The sequence below is a fragment of the Canis lupus genome, chromosome 4 (assembly GCF_011100685.1).
Source record: "Canis lupus familiaris isolate Mischka breed German Shepherd chromosome 4, alternate assembly UU_Cfam_GSD_1.0, whole genome shotgun sequence".
Lineage (NCBI taxonomy): Eukaryota > Metazoa > Chordata > Mammalia > Carnivora > Canidae > Canis > Canis lupus.
The window spans coordinates 28,578,496-28,593,627 of record NC_049225.1 but is presented as its reverse complement, the minus strand read 5'-3'; the positions used below and the strand labels follow the sequence as shown (position 1 = coordinate 28,593,627).

At 44.3% G+C, this 15,132-nt stretch overlaps 1 protein-coding gene across 1 annotated transcript in view; it reads left to right on the top strand.

Moving 5' to 3' along the window:
• The window catches only part of POLR3A (RNA polymerase III subunit A), a 49,317-nt gene that overhangs the window by 17,751 nt on the left and 16,434 nt on the right, over positions 1–15,132 (top strand). Inside the window, 8 exon segments of the mRNA XM_038534457.1 lie at positions 4,034–4,103; positions 4,528–4,655; positions 4,762–4,900; positions 6,590–6,754; positions 9,656–9,828; positions 11,381–11,492; positions 12,499–12,617; positions 13,974–14,111. Coding sequence (XP_038390385.1) covers positions 4,034–4,103; positions 4,528–4,655; positions 4,762–4,900; positions 6,590–6,754; positions 9,656–9,828; positions 11,381–11,492; positions 12,499–12,617; positions 13,974–14,111 — 1,044 coding nt within the window.

Here is a 15,132-nt window from a genome sequence, read left to right as displayed (position 1 = left end):
ACACAGGCAGAGGGAGAAGCAGACTCCATGCAGAGAGCCTGACATGGGACTTGATCCAGGGTCTCCAGATCACGCCCTGGGCTGCAGGCGGCGCTAAACCGCTGCGCCACCGGGGCTGCCCTGAAGGTTCTTTTAAGTACAGATATGTTTTACTGAATGTTCTGAGTGAAAACCTTCCTACAGTATATTTCATGATTGCTGGTAATCTTAAGGACACAAAATCATTTTGTAGAGGTTAGGTCTTCCCTTTTCCCCAGTATTCTGGTTTTCTGTGCTACGGGCTGATTTGTCTGTAGCTGTCAGTGCTCCTACGTTCAAAACACTTTTCACCATTTCTGATTCATTCTTTTTAAATCTGTTTTAGTTTAGGGTGTTAGTATTGATTCTAAAGTGAAGGCGATTAAGTTCTACAAGCAAATCTATTACACTACAGGAGTATTCAGCGGGGACAGGCAGGAGGGGCTGCATTCTTGGCCTCTGCCTGGGTTCTTTATGCCTGAAGTTGATACAGCTTTTCTGGTAAAGCAGAGTATGTACTGTGGTACATATTTTGTGTACGGACTTAACTACTAAGAAATTCACGTGGCTGAAGTACACTGTGGTCTTCAGTTTTTTTAAAACACTGATTCTTACTTATTCAAATGTTCCAGCATAGTGGAGTTACTTAAATAACGTAAGAGGTTTACTTTTTTTTTTTTAAGATTTTATTTATTTATTCATGAGAGACAGAGAGAGAGGGAGAGAGGCAGAGACACAGGCAGAGGGAGAAGCAGGCCCCATGCAGGGAGCCTGACGTGGGACTCGATCCTGGGACTCCAGGGTCACGCCCTGAGCCAAACCACTGAGCCACCCAGGGATCCCCCCCCAACTCTGTTTTATCTCCAGCTCTTTTTATCTGTTTGTTCCTTATCCATGAACGTAGATATTTGTTATGGTCATGATTTGTGATAGCCTGTTTTCCTTTTTTACTACTTAATGTATTACAAATGCCCCCTTGTGGGTGTCTGGGTGGCTCAGTCAGTTGAGTGTATGACTCTTGGTTTCGGCTCAGATCGTGATCTCAGGATTGTGAGATCAAGCCCCACATGGGACATGGAGCCTGCTTAAGATTCTCTCTCAAAAAAAAAAAAAATTAAGATTCTCTCTCTCCCTCAGCCCCTCCCCCCGCTTTAAAAAGATTAATAATATAAATTTAAAAATTAAAAATGCGGGCAGCCCCGGTGGCCGAGTGGTTTAGTGTCACCTTCGGCCCAGAGTGTGATCCTGGAGATCTGGGATCGAGTCCCACATCGGGCTCCCTGCATGGAGCCTGCTTCTCCCTCTGCCTGTGTCTCTGCCTCTCTCTTTCTCTCTCTCTCATGAATAAATAAGATATTTTTTTAAAAAATTAAAAATGCCCCCATTTGTTGTAAAGTCTTCATGATTATCCATTAAAATGGCTTCACAGTATTTCACCAAGTTAACACACCAAGATTCGTCTACCTTCTGTTGAACTTTTTTTTTTTCTTTTATTCATGAGAGACAGAGGCAGAGACACAGGCAGAGAGAGAAGCAGGCTCCTCACAGGGTGCCCAATGCAGGACTCAATCCCCAGACCGGGATCACATCCTGAGCCAAAGGCAGACATTCAAACACTGAGCCACCCAGGTGTCCCCCTTCTGTTGAAAATTTAGGGTATTTTCCCTATTTCAATACGAGGATGAATCCCTCAAGGGCCATCTTTGTGCATTTGGAGTCTTTCTTCTGAACTATTTCTCAGCCTTTTAAAATTATTTTGGTTGATGTGTATTGAGTGCCTGGGTGCCAAGTATTCTTCTAGGAATGTAGCATAGAATAAGGAAATCAAAGTTCTTGTTCTCCTTCCTTTTCAAGTAGGGAGAGGTGGAGAATAAATATAAAGTAGGTTAGGTGGCAGTAAGTGCTGAGAAGAAAGGAACAAAGCACAGAAGGAGGAAAGAAAATGAGAGGGGTCCTATTCCATAGAGGTTGGTCAGGGAGAGCTGTTGGAATGATAACACTTGAACCAACTTCTGAAGGAAGTGAAAAATTGAGTAGCATGGCTGTCAGCAAAAGAACAGTCCAAGCAGAGGAACAATAGGTGCAAAGACCCTGTGGTATGATCATTCCCCAGCAGGACAAGAGGCTAGCCTGTCTCCTCCTAAGCCTCAGTATTGTAGCAGTTGTGATGAGCGCTGTGTTGGGTGCTGGTGGACAGCAAGAGAGAAGATGATGGAGAGTGGGTGGCCACCATCCAGTTCTGCGCTCCCACTGTCAAATGGTGCGTTGATGCTCTTTCTGGTCTCGTGCTCTCATTGCTGGTAAGCTCTCCAGAGGACATAATCAAGAGTTATAAAGCATTAGAAACAGGCGATGTCCACCAATAAAAAGTAAGATTAAATTATGTCCCATTCATACCACAGAATCCCGTGCAGCCCTTAGAAATGATGATACAGTTTGTAGAGTTATTCACATGAAAGCTATTTATGATTTATCTTTTATTTAAAAGAACAGGCTGTGTATATGACATGATCCTACTTTGTTTGGTAAAGAGAAGCTTCTCTGTAAAAACGTTTATAGCCGGAAGTTGGAAGGCTTATATACCAAAATCCTATAACAGTGGTTCTTTTGGTTTGGCAGTTCCATGCAGAGATGTTTTTTGGGATTTTTTTTATTTTTTCACCTTTTTTGTGTGTTTATTTTTTTTATATATAGAACATACTATTTTGGTAATAAAAAGTAATGTTTAGAATGTTGCTAGTGATAACATCCTGTCACCAACCAGTTGGACTTTAGCATTGACTTTTGTCAAAATAACATACCTTATTGGTTACAAATGACAATAAGACACAGGCTCCAAGGATATTGGGATGGAAGGATATTTAGTTACCATCAGGACAAATCCCCTCAATTTCATGTAAGAAAATTATCTTGACTCAGCAGTTCTGACTCAATGGAGTGGGTATGGTTCTAGCCTGAGTGTAGTCCCAAGTTACCCTGGAGACTTGCAAAATATGCAGATCTCCGCTTCATGTGCTCAGCCCCCAGACCACCTCCTTATCTTACCACAGAGATTCTCGAAAGCAAGCATGAATAGCTGTCTTCCAGCCCTAGTTGGAGGATCACTGCTGTGCTGAGAGAGCAGGTCTCTCCCTTGGATAGCCTTTCACTCCAGGTGAGATTGCCCAGACAACCCATAAATAACACAAGTATCTTCACATCAAGATTTGAGCAAATTTATATGTCAGTTATGTCTCAGACAATAGCAAAAATTGAGCAAATGCACTCTGATGCACAGAATGTTTAAACTTGTTAATTATGCCCTGAACACCCAGCCCCCCTTTTTGCTCAGTGTAGGCACTCATTAAATTTTGATTAAATCCTGTTGTTAATTATTATTATTAGAAAGCCAAGAGAAGTTCAGCAGTTCTGCCATCATTTTGGAGAGGTATGAAATTGATTGACTTCAAAGATGACAGTGCTACTACTCATCATTCATAGAAGTGAATTTTTTTTGGAGAAATGAATTTATTAATAACTATGAAGTCTTACATATATGGAATTCTTGTAGGAATCCAAAACAAGGGATGCCTGGGTGGCTCAGTGGTTGAGCATCTGCCTTCAACTCGGTGTGATCCCAGGGACCTGGGATCGAGTCCCACATCAGGCTTCCCGCAGGGAGCCTGCTTCTCCCTTTGCCTATGTCTTTGCCTCTCTCTGTCTCTCATGAACAAATAAATCTTTAAAGAAAAGGAATCCAAAACAACTTCACTCGGTATTTATTTCAGTGTTGGTAGGAACATATGAGGCCCATTGCTTATTTCCCCTCAACAGATAAAGGAACGAGGAGCTGGTGACAAAGCTGGGATTGAACCCCCTGGCTTACCTTTCTCAGCCTCTTTTTTTTCTGCTCACCGGCCATTCTTTATTTATTTACACCAGTTCTGAGTCTTTGTGGTACAGTTCTGTGGCTTGCATCACGCAAGCCGAAGAACGTCCAGGAATGGCTAACATATTGTGTTTGTTTTGCCTTCAGACCAAAGCAAATCTGGTAACACCGAGGAATGGAGAACCACTGATTGCTGCTATTCAGGATTTTCTAACAGGTGTGTTGATGAATTTACTTGAAAGGAGACTGGAACACCAGGATTCTCATTCACGGTGAATCATGTCACAATTTAAAATGCTGTTTAATTTCCTGCACTTAATTCTGTTGTTTGTGTGCCAAGTGTGACCGTGAACTGACTTGAGAGATTTAGTATTGGCTGGTTATGCGTGGGATCAGTAAGCATGTGTTGAGCTTGTAAGGTACACTAGACATTTTTCTAAGCACTAGAGATACGGCAGTGAGGCAGAAAGGTCCCTCTCCTTGTGGACCTTCAATTCCAGTGGGAACAGGGAGCCAGCAAGCAGTGGTATGTTTTAAATCACTCTTAGTAATAGTCCAAATCCATTTTAAAATTGAAACCTTGTGATTCTCTCATAATTTCATTCCATTTCTTTGTTTTGTGTTGTTTCCAACATTCGTAGGTGCCTATCTCCTCACCCTTAAGGACACTTTCTTTGACCGTGCCAAGGCTTGCCAAATCATTGCTTCGATACTGGTTGGCAAGGATGAGAAAATTAAAGTTCATCTCCCACCCCCTACGATATTAAAGGTTTGTGTGGGAACTGGAGGTGCTGGTGACAGATTAGCCCATGAGCACTCTGCAGTCTTGAGACCAGGCTCAGCCAACTGATGCTGTTGCTTCCTTTGTCCTGTAGCCTGTCACCCTGTGGACGGGAAAGCAGATCTTCAGTGTCATCCTCAGACCTAGCGATGACAATCCAGTGAGGGCCAACCTCCGAACCAAGGGCAAGCAGTACTGTGGCAAAGGAGAAGATCTCTGTGTCAATGATTCCTGTGAGTTAAGACAGCAGAGTGGGAAGGGGCGGAAAACAGGTGGCCAATGACCACCTTCACATATTCACAAGCAAATCCAAGGTTTCTCTTAGGAAGTTTATCCTTTGGGGAAATGTAGTTGATATTTTTCCTCTCAGATGTGACTCCATTTCTCTAAAAGATAGAGATCATGTAGATACGGGATCCAGTGATTAGAATGTTTTCCAGAGCTCTAGATGTGACTAGTTTCTGTAAATCAATGCAGTTTGTTTGTTTGTTGTTTGTTTGTTTTGCCATCAGCAAGGAATGTATTTAAGGAATATAATTTAGTCACTTTACATCCCCAGATGTGTTCATGGCTTAAAAATATAACTAGTAGGTCTGTTTACTGCCTCTCGAGTTCTTTATAACATGAAGATCAGGTGTAACCATGAATGAGAGAATTTAAATGTTAAACCATTTGAGTCATCCAGACTAACTCAACTTAAAGTATGGTCCAGAGACCAATGCCATTCAGGCAGCGTTTTGTTTGTGGCGTGAGCTCCTCTGCTCCCCCCAGACTACTACTAATAAGCAGTTCCCAGCAGGCTAGTCTGAACGGCACGGACTTGGAATGGGCTTTGCTAACGAGGCCTTGTGACAAGAAATGGATCTCCAGGACTCTGCACTGAAGAACTGAACTTCAGAGTCTCTGAAGGCCAAGAAGATCAAGATATCTGTTGTTCTGTCATGAGGAGTAAATGTTTTGAAGGGCACTGATTTATCTCAGGTTTCTGACCATTACTTTGAAAATACACTCTCTGGCCTTTTAAATGTTTTGGCTTCTTGTTTTAGATTGTATTTTGTTTCTACCTAGATGTGAATTTCATTTTGTTGTATAGGCTCTTCACGGTGACGTTAGTTTTCATTCTCTTGGGTGAATAACAAAGTGCTTTACAGTTTATAGGGTACTTTGTTGAAAATGATATCATCAGATGCTCAAAATATCCTTGTGACATAAAGATGACAAGTGGTTAATACTGTCATTCTCAGTTCACAGTTGAAAATGAGGGTCAAGTTGTACATTTTGGAGTTAGGATTGTAAGGTAACTAACTGGGCTTTTCATGCTTTTTTATTTTTTTATTTTTTTTTTTAAATTTTTATTTATTTATGATAGTCACAGAGAGAGAAAGAGAGAGAGGCAGAGACACAGGCAGAGGGAGAAGCAGGCTCCATGCACCGGGAGCCCGACATGGGATTCGATCCCGGGTCTCCAGGATCGCGCCCTGGGCCAAAGGCAGGCGCCCAACCGCTGCGCCACCCAGGGATCCCTTTTCATGCTTTTTAAAAGTCCCTAGATTTTTCTTTTTTCTCCTCAAACATTTTTTTTTTAAGATTGATTTATTTATTCATAATAGACATTGAGAGAGAGAGAGAGAGAGAGAGAGAGAGAGAGAGACACAGGCAGAGGGAGAAGCAGGCTCCATACCGGGAGCCCGACGCAGGACTTGATCCCGGGACTCCAGGATCACGCCCTGGGCCAAAGGCAGGCGCCAAACCACTGGGCCACCCAGGGATCCCTCCTCAAACATTTTTAAGAGAATTTTTATTCACTCTGCTATAATTTTCAATATGAGAATGTGTTTTTCTCAACTGCCCTCACACTGGTTTTGGAACGAGGCTAAGTATTAAGTAATTGTTTAAGTGCACGGTCATCGTTATCCTTGCAGATGTTACTATCCAGAACAGTGAGTTGATGAGTGGCAGCATGGACAAGGGAACACTGGGGTCAGGATCCAAGAACAACATTTTTTACATTTTGCTGCGAGACTGGGGGCAGAACGAAGCGGCCGATGCAATGTCGCGGCTTGCCAGGCTGGCTCCTGTCTACCTCTGTGAGTATTTCTGCATCCTCGCTTTACTGTTGTGTTGTACTTGCTGAGGTCTTAGGGGCTTTGTGCTGTTTTCTTCTTTCCCTTAAGCCCCCCACTCCCACACACCACACACATACCTGCACACGGGAAAGGAGACTTCCTCCAGGCTAAATCATCTGTTCTTTGCTCCACGAAATTAGCTCAGTACTGACTGGTCCGGTTCAGATTTGAATTTGCTCTTGATTTCTTGTTTTACATGCACGGTAGCTCCCTCTTGGCCATCAGACAGGGTCATTAGACCAAGGGTCATTCACGGGCTGCTTCCCAGGTGCCCGTGCTCTGGGTGCAGCCCTCTGGGCCCTCGAGACTCAGCTCTGCCAGGTCCCTCAAGTCTTTCCCCTCTCGCCTTGCACTGTTCTGTTCCCTTAGTTAGCTTGTGTTTGTGCATGCTCTAGCTCCAGGTTTTTACATGCCCAAAAACATTCGCATTCAACTCCTATACTTGATCGATTCTTTGGCTGGGTATGGAATTCTGGATTGAATTTTATCTTTCCTTGGAATTTTGAAGGTCCTGCCCTACTCTAGCCTTCAAAGCTGCTGTCAAAGTGGATTTCTATTCTTATTTTCACATTGTTGTATCTATCTTTTCATTCTGGAAGCTTTGAGAATCCTCTGTTTTTGGTGTTCTGGAGGTCCACAGTGGTAGACCCTTAGTATGGGTCTTTTTCATTTATTGTGCTGGGAGCTCTGGGAGCTCTCTTAATATGCTGCCATGTGTCCTTCAGTTGTGGAAATTTTCTCATTTTTGGTTCAATTTGGTTTTGGAGTTTTTGTTGGTGGTGGTTACTGGTAATTTTCTAACCTCAATTTTCTGTTCTTTATTCTTGGAATTCCTGTTCATTGTATAAGTAGATCTTCTAGATTGACTCTCTAATTTCCTTATCTTCTTTTTTTTTTTTTTTTTAATAATTTTTTTTTCAATTTTTATTTATTTATGATAGTCACAGAGAGAGAGAGAGAGAGAGGCAGAGACACAGGCAGAGGGAGAAGCAGGCTCCATGCACCAGGAGCCCGACGTGGGATTCGATCCCAGGTCTCCAGGATCGCGCCCTGGGCCAAAGGCAGGCGCCAAACCGCTGCGCCACCCAGGGATCCCTCCTTATCTTCTTTTCCCTGTTGTCTCTTTGTTTTTTGATTCCTTTATCTTTTAAAGTAATTCTATTGATTTTTTTCTAACTACCATTTATTTAGCTTCTAACCATAGTCTCCATTATTCTTTTTTTTTTTTTTTTTTTTTTTTTAATTCATGAGAGACACACAGAGAGGCAGAGACAGAGTCAAGGGAGAAGCAGGCTCCATACAGGGAGCCCGACGTGGGACTTGATCCCTGGTCTCCAGGATCAGGCCCTGGGCTGAAGGCGGCGCTAAACCGCTGAGCCACCTGGGCTGCCCCTCCATTATTCTTACTTGCAGGTAGTTTTCTGCTTTTCTGGGTTGTTTTGTTTCTCTCTCTCTCTCTCTCTTTTTTTTTTAAGGCTTCCTTTTCTAGATTTCCAGATATATCTTCTCTATCAGACACAATATTTTTCATAGTTTTAATTGCTCCCTAAATTTTCTTGTTTTCTCATTGGTTTCATTTTTCTGTGCATTTGTTATCTTCAGTCTTTCATGTTGAGGGCTTTCCTCAAATATCTGGTGGTCTCTGGCTATCCATTCTTACTTTTAGGAGTGAGACCCCAAACACTGATAGGAAGTAGAGCCTATTGGTTGACAGGCTTCTCTGTTCCTTGATTGAGCTTCAAGTCAACATTTTTATTGAGGAACTTGCCAAATATCCCTATCAGTAATGCTTTTCTCAAGGAAGCTTGGTTTCTCCAGGAACATATCTTCTAATCTCTGCTTCTCCTCCCAACCCCCAGTATTTGAGACCTGCTTGCTAGGATTCTGAGAGCTGGACAGGGAAAGGGGCTGAGGGATCACAGCCATGAAATATACTTTGCCTCATGCCCTGCTTTCCAGTCATCCCCATCTGCCTGCACCTAGTATCCCCAGTCCAGGGCTCTCTAATTCCATTAGTAAACTGCCATCTCTCACAGGAAAATACTGATTTTCCACCAGGTTTCTTTATTGCCAACACACAAAGTATCTCCATCTCCAAGCATCTGCAGAAGCTTGTGGTACCATTTCTGAGCCTTTCCAGACTTGTGAGTCCTTATTTCCACAGCAAGTCTTAGGCATCGTTTCCTCACACTGCCAAGCGAGGTGCCTCTCGTCCACTCTCTTTCTACATATTAGGGGTAGGATTATTGGTGGTATATAGTTCCCTCAGTGGTGGGGTTTTTCTGTGTTTTGGAATGATTTCTGAAGAGGGAAAAAGGTGTGGGCAGAAAGGTCTCTGAGATGGTGTCCTAGAACAAGAAGTCAGGTGACTCACTTTGTATTGCTTTCTCCGGCTGCTTTTCAGTATTATATTAATATCAGTCCACTTTATATTGTAGTTAATTGGAGCCATTACTTGCTCCCCACTGGGTTGTAAGGTCTCTGGCCAGTTTCAGTGAGTCTTGGTCATTTTTATATAGTTCAGTGGGGACTGACATGATACGTTATTATTTAAGTGGGTCATGACATGTTTTCTTTTTTTTTTTTTTTTTTTTTTTAATTTTTATTTATGATAGTCACAGAGAGAGAGAGAGAGAGGCAGAGACACAGGCAGAGGGAGAAGCAGGCTCCATGCACCCGGAGCCCGATGTGGGATTCGATCCCGGGTCTCCAGGATCATGCCCTGGGCCAAAGGCAGGTGCCAAACAGCTGCGCCACCCAGGGATCCCATGACATGTTTTCTGAAGATGTAAACTTATTTCCACAGAATAGGTTGACTAACACTCACGATCCTTTCTGCTCTACCTGCCAACTATTCTGCAGCAAACCGTGGATTCTCAATTGGGATTGGTGATGTCACACCTGGTCAAGGACTGCTCAAGGCCAAGTATGAGCTGCTGAATGCTGGCTATAAAAAATGTGATGAGTACATCGAAGCCCTAAACACAGGCAAGCTGCAACAGCAGCCTGGTTGCACCGCTGAGGAGACTCTGGAGGTGAGTCGGGCCCTGTAGGTGGGTTAGCCACTTTCTATGCATGGGGTTGTGCTGCAAGCCTGAGGAGGAGGTAACAGAGGGGAGGGGGAAGTAAATGCAATGGCTTTAGCCCTAGGGGAGGATCTTCAATCAGATCCTTTACATCCCCAGCAGCTCTCATGTTCTAGGTAGCGAAACATGGCCACCTGTTCACTCGACCACACGGGGCTGCTCTTGTTCCGCCATCACACTTAGACCCTTCTGTAACTGGTACTCCAGCACTTCTGCCCTTTCTGTTTCTAGCATCTTTCGAGGATAGACCAGCAGCCACAGCTCTTTAAATGGATGATCTTTGATGGGACCCCTGGCTGGCTCAGTTGGTAGAACATACCACTCTTGATCATAGGGTTGTAGGTTCAAGCTCCACGTTGGATATAGAGATTACTTTAAAATCTTCAAAAAACAAAACAAACATCAGCAGGTGGTCTTTGAAAGAAACTTGGACACAGAAGAGGGAAGATTCATGCCTGAGAGTCCCTTGCCTGTCCGCTGCCCCTGTCACGTTTGAAACTAGGTCAGCTGAGAACTTGACCAGCAAGTGTCAGAATGGGAACGGCCACCAGCCTCTGAAGCCCTACGCTCTCTCTCAGCCTGGGTCAGTGGTCTGATCGTACCAGGATCTTTCCTGGCTCTCTTCTGTCTTCCCTGCAGCCCCTGGCCCAGGGCTTTCACTTACCTAAGTGTGGAAGAACAGCTTAGCAGTCAGAAGTTTTCTGATGAAAGGGCTTTTTGTGAACTAGAAAGAAAGCAGAGTTGTAAGCGCTATTCACCCTTAGCTCATTCTTAATCTCACTGTGTCTTAGAGAAAGAAATGAAGGTTTCTCACTGGTACTACCTGGAAAGTTACTTGGGGCTCCAGCAGCATTTGGTTTTAATGGAACTGTGGCCCTTCACTGATTCAGCATCTTAAATTGTGAGTTGAGAAAGGACAGCCTGTGGAAGAGCTCATGGACTAGAATATTCTTGTAGAGTCTCCTTATCACATGCTCAATTTATGGGAATTCACGTGTGTGCTTGAAAAGTAAAAAACAAGCGGTAAATGTTATATATAGTTCAAGCCATTCTGCTTTATCATGTGCTACACATTACCTTACTTCATGCGCGGATTTAGGCAGATGTTTGTCTATAAAGTGATACACGTACACATGTATTGTGGTATAGGGCACTATATACAAAACCATTTGCATTCTATCTCATGGGTCATTTATTTTTACTTTTTCCTCATGGGTCATTTAAAGGATTTTAAAAACAAGGATGTTTCAAGGTTTTATTACTAATAAAACCTTTTTTTTTTTTTTTTACCTTAAACACTGGTTTTAGAACCTTGTGGAAGATATGGGTCTTTATAGATAAGCCATATTGGTCTTCAGAGGCTCAAAAATCTGTCTTTTGGAAATCTGACATCTGGCTTAAATTTTTTCAAATTTCATTAAATGTCAGCTTAACCATGGATAAGTGGCAGAGTCCCCATACACCTCTCCCCCCCGCCCCCCCCACACTGCCCCCCTGCCAGGCTCTGATCCTGAAGGAGCTATCTGTGATAAGAGACCATGCTGGCAGCGCCTGCCTCCGGGAACTGGATAAGAGCAACAGCCCGCTCACCATGGCTCTGTGCGGCTCCAAAGGTGAGTGCTTCTCTGGCTGCGCTGAGGGGGCTGGCCGGTTTTGTTCCAGGAAGTGGCAGGCATCAGAACTTCAGACCTGTCGTTTATAAGAGCGTATCTTTTTTTTTTTTTTTTTTTTTAAGATTTATTTATTCATTCAGAGAGAGCGAAGAGAGGCAGAGACACAGGCAGAGGGAGAAGCAGGCTCCATCCATGCAGGAAGCATGATGTGGGACTGGATCCTGGGTCTCCAGGATCACACCCTGGGCTGCAGGCGGCGCTAAAGCCACCGGGGCTGCCCAAGCATATCTTTTTAAATCACATGTATCGAAAAAGAATTATTTGCATTTTAGTAATTTAACTCATTTGGAGGAATTTGCATAATATATGTGGATTTCTGAGCTCAGGGTGCTTCAAGCAAACTTGATCTTATTTTTTAAAAACTTTCTGAATTAATTAGTATATTTATTTAGTGATGTGGCAAAACAGTTTAATTTCATAGTTATTTAGGACCTAAAGGCACTAGGCTTGGTGGTACTGCTCTCAGATTCAGAACCTCCATGCTTCTCTCTCTGTAAATTTTTTTCGCCAAATAATGTCCAGGTTTGCTGCTTTTCCCCCCAATATTCTTCCTGCTCCTGGTATACGTATATCCCCCCTCATTCCTGTGTCCTTCCTTCCCCCTCTTCCACTTACTTTGGAATTCCTCTCCAGCCCCTTTTATGTCCAAATCGGAGTGCCTTCCAAAAGGTCAGTCTGGTTGTGGGCTGCCCTGCCCTGCCCTGCGGTATTTCCTCCAACCCCCTTACCCCCCAAGTGCTGGCTCCCAGCTGAGCACCACCAGCCCTCCTCCAGCCTTTGTTCTGTTATGGAGGGCCCTAGCCCGTGGTGTTCTCATTCTGGCCTTTCCTGTCCCTAGACTGTGAGCCTGCTATATTGTGTTTCTGCTTTATCCTACAGACCTGCTCATACTTGGGTTAATGTTACTTTGGTTAATGAACATTACATTCCTGAACTGTTTCCCCAGGTTCTTTCATTAACATATCACAGATGATTGCCTGTGTGGGACAGCAGGCCATCAGTGGCTCTCGAGTGCCAGATGGCTTTGAAAACAGGTCGTTGCCTCACTTTGAGAAACACTCAAAGGTAAGTGTAGTGGCTCATACAGAACTTTGAAGGGCGACCAACGGCACACGAGAGTGACCAGAGCCGGTGCCCCCAACTGAGCCGCTCCTAGAGGGGGTGTGTCAGGGCAGGGCTGCTCAGGGGTCTTCCCTCGTCATCCCAGACTGAGTCACGTAGGAGCCTTGGTAGACCTGCAGCTATAAAACTGGATCAGTGCCCACTTCTGAGTTTTCTCTCCAAGGAGGAAGATTTCAGGGTCCTAGCCACCTTACATTCAGTAATTAAAATGTAAGGTTATCTCATGCATGATCAGTCTGTATGCTTATTTAGGGGGCACTGACATCAAAGTTTGGGGATTTAAAAATAATGATAAGAGAAACCACCCTAAAACCACCAAGAAATTCCAGATTCTCCTCTCAACTTCTCAAACTCAGTTGTTTGTTTGTTTGTTTGTTTGTAGGGTGGGGGGTGGAGGGAGCCCATGTGAGCAGAGTGGGGGGGCACAGGGAGAGGGAGAATCTTAAGCAGGCTCTGCATGCAGCACAGAGCCTGATTCAGGGCTCGATCTCACAACCCTGAGATCATGATCTAGGCCGAAATCAAGAGGAAGACACTTAATCAACTGAGCCACCCAGGTACCCCTCAAATTCAGTTTTTAAATGACCTCTGGGTTTCATTGGCTCTGGGGGCTTGAGCACTAGTGTAAGCAGACAGACAAAGATCGACACATCTGTGCTGGGCTTTCTCTGGAACTCAGGGGCAAACAGCTATTCTAGTTGAGGAACTTAAAGTAGGTTTGGTCACTCAGATTCTGGATTGGGAGTTCTTATTCCCATTAAAGCACAGATGCCCCAGCTGCCCCTGTCCCATGGCACTGCGGGGTTTCCGTCCAGCCCCTCCCGGGGAGACAGGACTGCTGTACTGAGAGTGAATAGGTACTCTCTATATCCACACAGCCTCAGGAACATTTTATGGTCTCTGCCCAAGATCAGAATTCACTAGAAGTCAGACAACCAAGTGGTCACTGGAATGGTGCATGCCGTGCCTGTCAGGCTCACAGGTCTAAGGGAGCCTGACTGGTGTAGGGGAGAGGCTGGGGGCATCCAGACTTCTTAGTCCACTTGCCTGCTGCCACCACCAGCAACAGCCTTGACTGGGACCCCACCCTCGCTTGTCTCTGGGCAGGATAGCATATGCCAAGCTGTTCTCATTTAGGACAGGGCATGTAAAGTCTGCCCTTTCACTAGAGCACGTTGACCAGATATTTATAGCCTAAAGGTGGGGCATTCTTTGATTTGAATGGGGTTTGAGGTTGTGGGCGTTAAAGGGGTTTCTTTTTTTGTCTGATTTTTCTCTTTTTCCCCCACCCCGCTTTAGCTCCCAGCTGCCAAAGGCTTTGTGGCAAATAGCTTTTATTCCGGCTTGACACCAACAGAGTTTTTCTTCCACACAATGGCTGGCCGGGAAGGTCTCGTCGACACAGCTGTAAAGACAGCAGAAACAGGGTACATGCAGGTAATTGGAGAAAATGTAGGCCATTCACAATGGAGCAGGACAGGGTTCTGAGGATTTTGACTGCAGAGTGTTTACATATTTTGTACTTGAGCTGTAATGTATCGGGTCTTAGTATTTAAAAGGGAAAATTGAGAGAGGTGGGTGCCCTAGAAATAAGCAACATAAAAAGGTAACATGTTCGCTTCATCTCATGTGCCTCGGGCCAGAACCACACACACCAAAGCTCTACTGAGAACATGGACTGGAAGTGCATTCAGGGACACGTCATTGAGCCTCACTGGGCCTCTGTGTCCTCATACATGAAGATGGGGATGACACTGAGAGGACTCTGCTTCTCACTAGGCAGCTCTTTGTGTGACCCACTATTAGTATAATTTTAACTGACACCAAGAACTTACTCCAGTGCCCACAGGAGGGCTTGGCCACTTGGAGGAATGGCTCTTTCTCTATTGTTTGCACAGTTCCAGGATAATAGGCTCAGGCAGCCAGAATGAAACCAGAGGGCTTCCCAATGCCTATGCTTCTCCAACCGCCATAAAAATACCCCTAATGGCAGAGGAGTGAGAACACATCCTGACTTTGTTCTTCCATAAGACCACAAGCAAAGGATTTCTTTTCTTTCTCTATCATTTTCTACTGTTCTCTATGGTCTGTGTTTGCTTTTACATTTTTTCAATGTTTTTGTCTTATAACACGAGGTGAAGTTAAATCTCGCAGTTGCTGGGCCATGCACTCACTGCAGCTTTGTGTCCCCTTTCTCCTCACTGGACCCCAGTTTGAAAAGCACAGCCCTTTGCAGGCTGGGAGAGCAGGACTGATAAACCAGAGATGTGAGTGAGTGAGCCAGAACAAACAAGGTTGATGAGGGTGGGAGCGGACTTGAGTCAGTAGACTGTGATTTCCATAATCTCTTCTGTACGTGTGTATTTTCATCGATACTTCTCTTTTCATTATCTTGGGATGGGAAATTGCCCTTCAATTTTGGAGTGTGCTGCTTTTGTCAGAAACCCAACAGACTGTG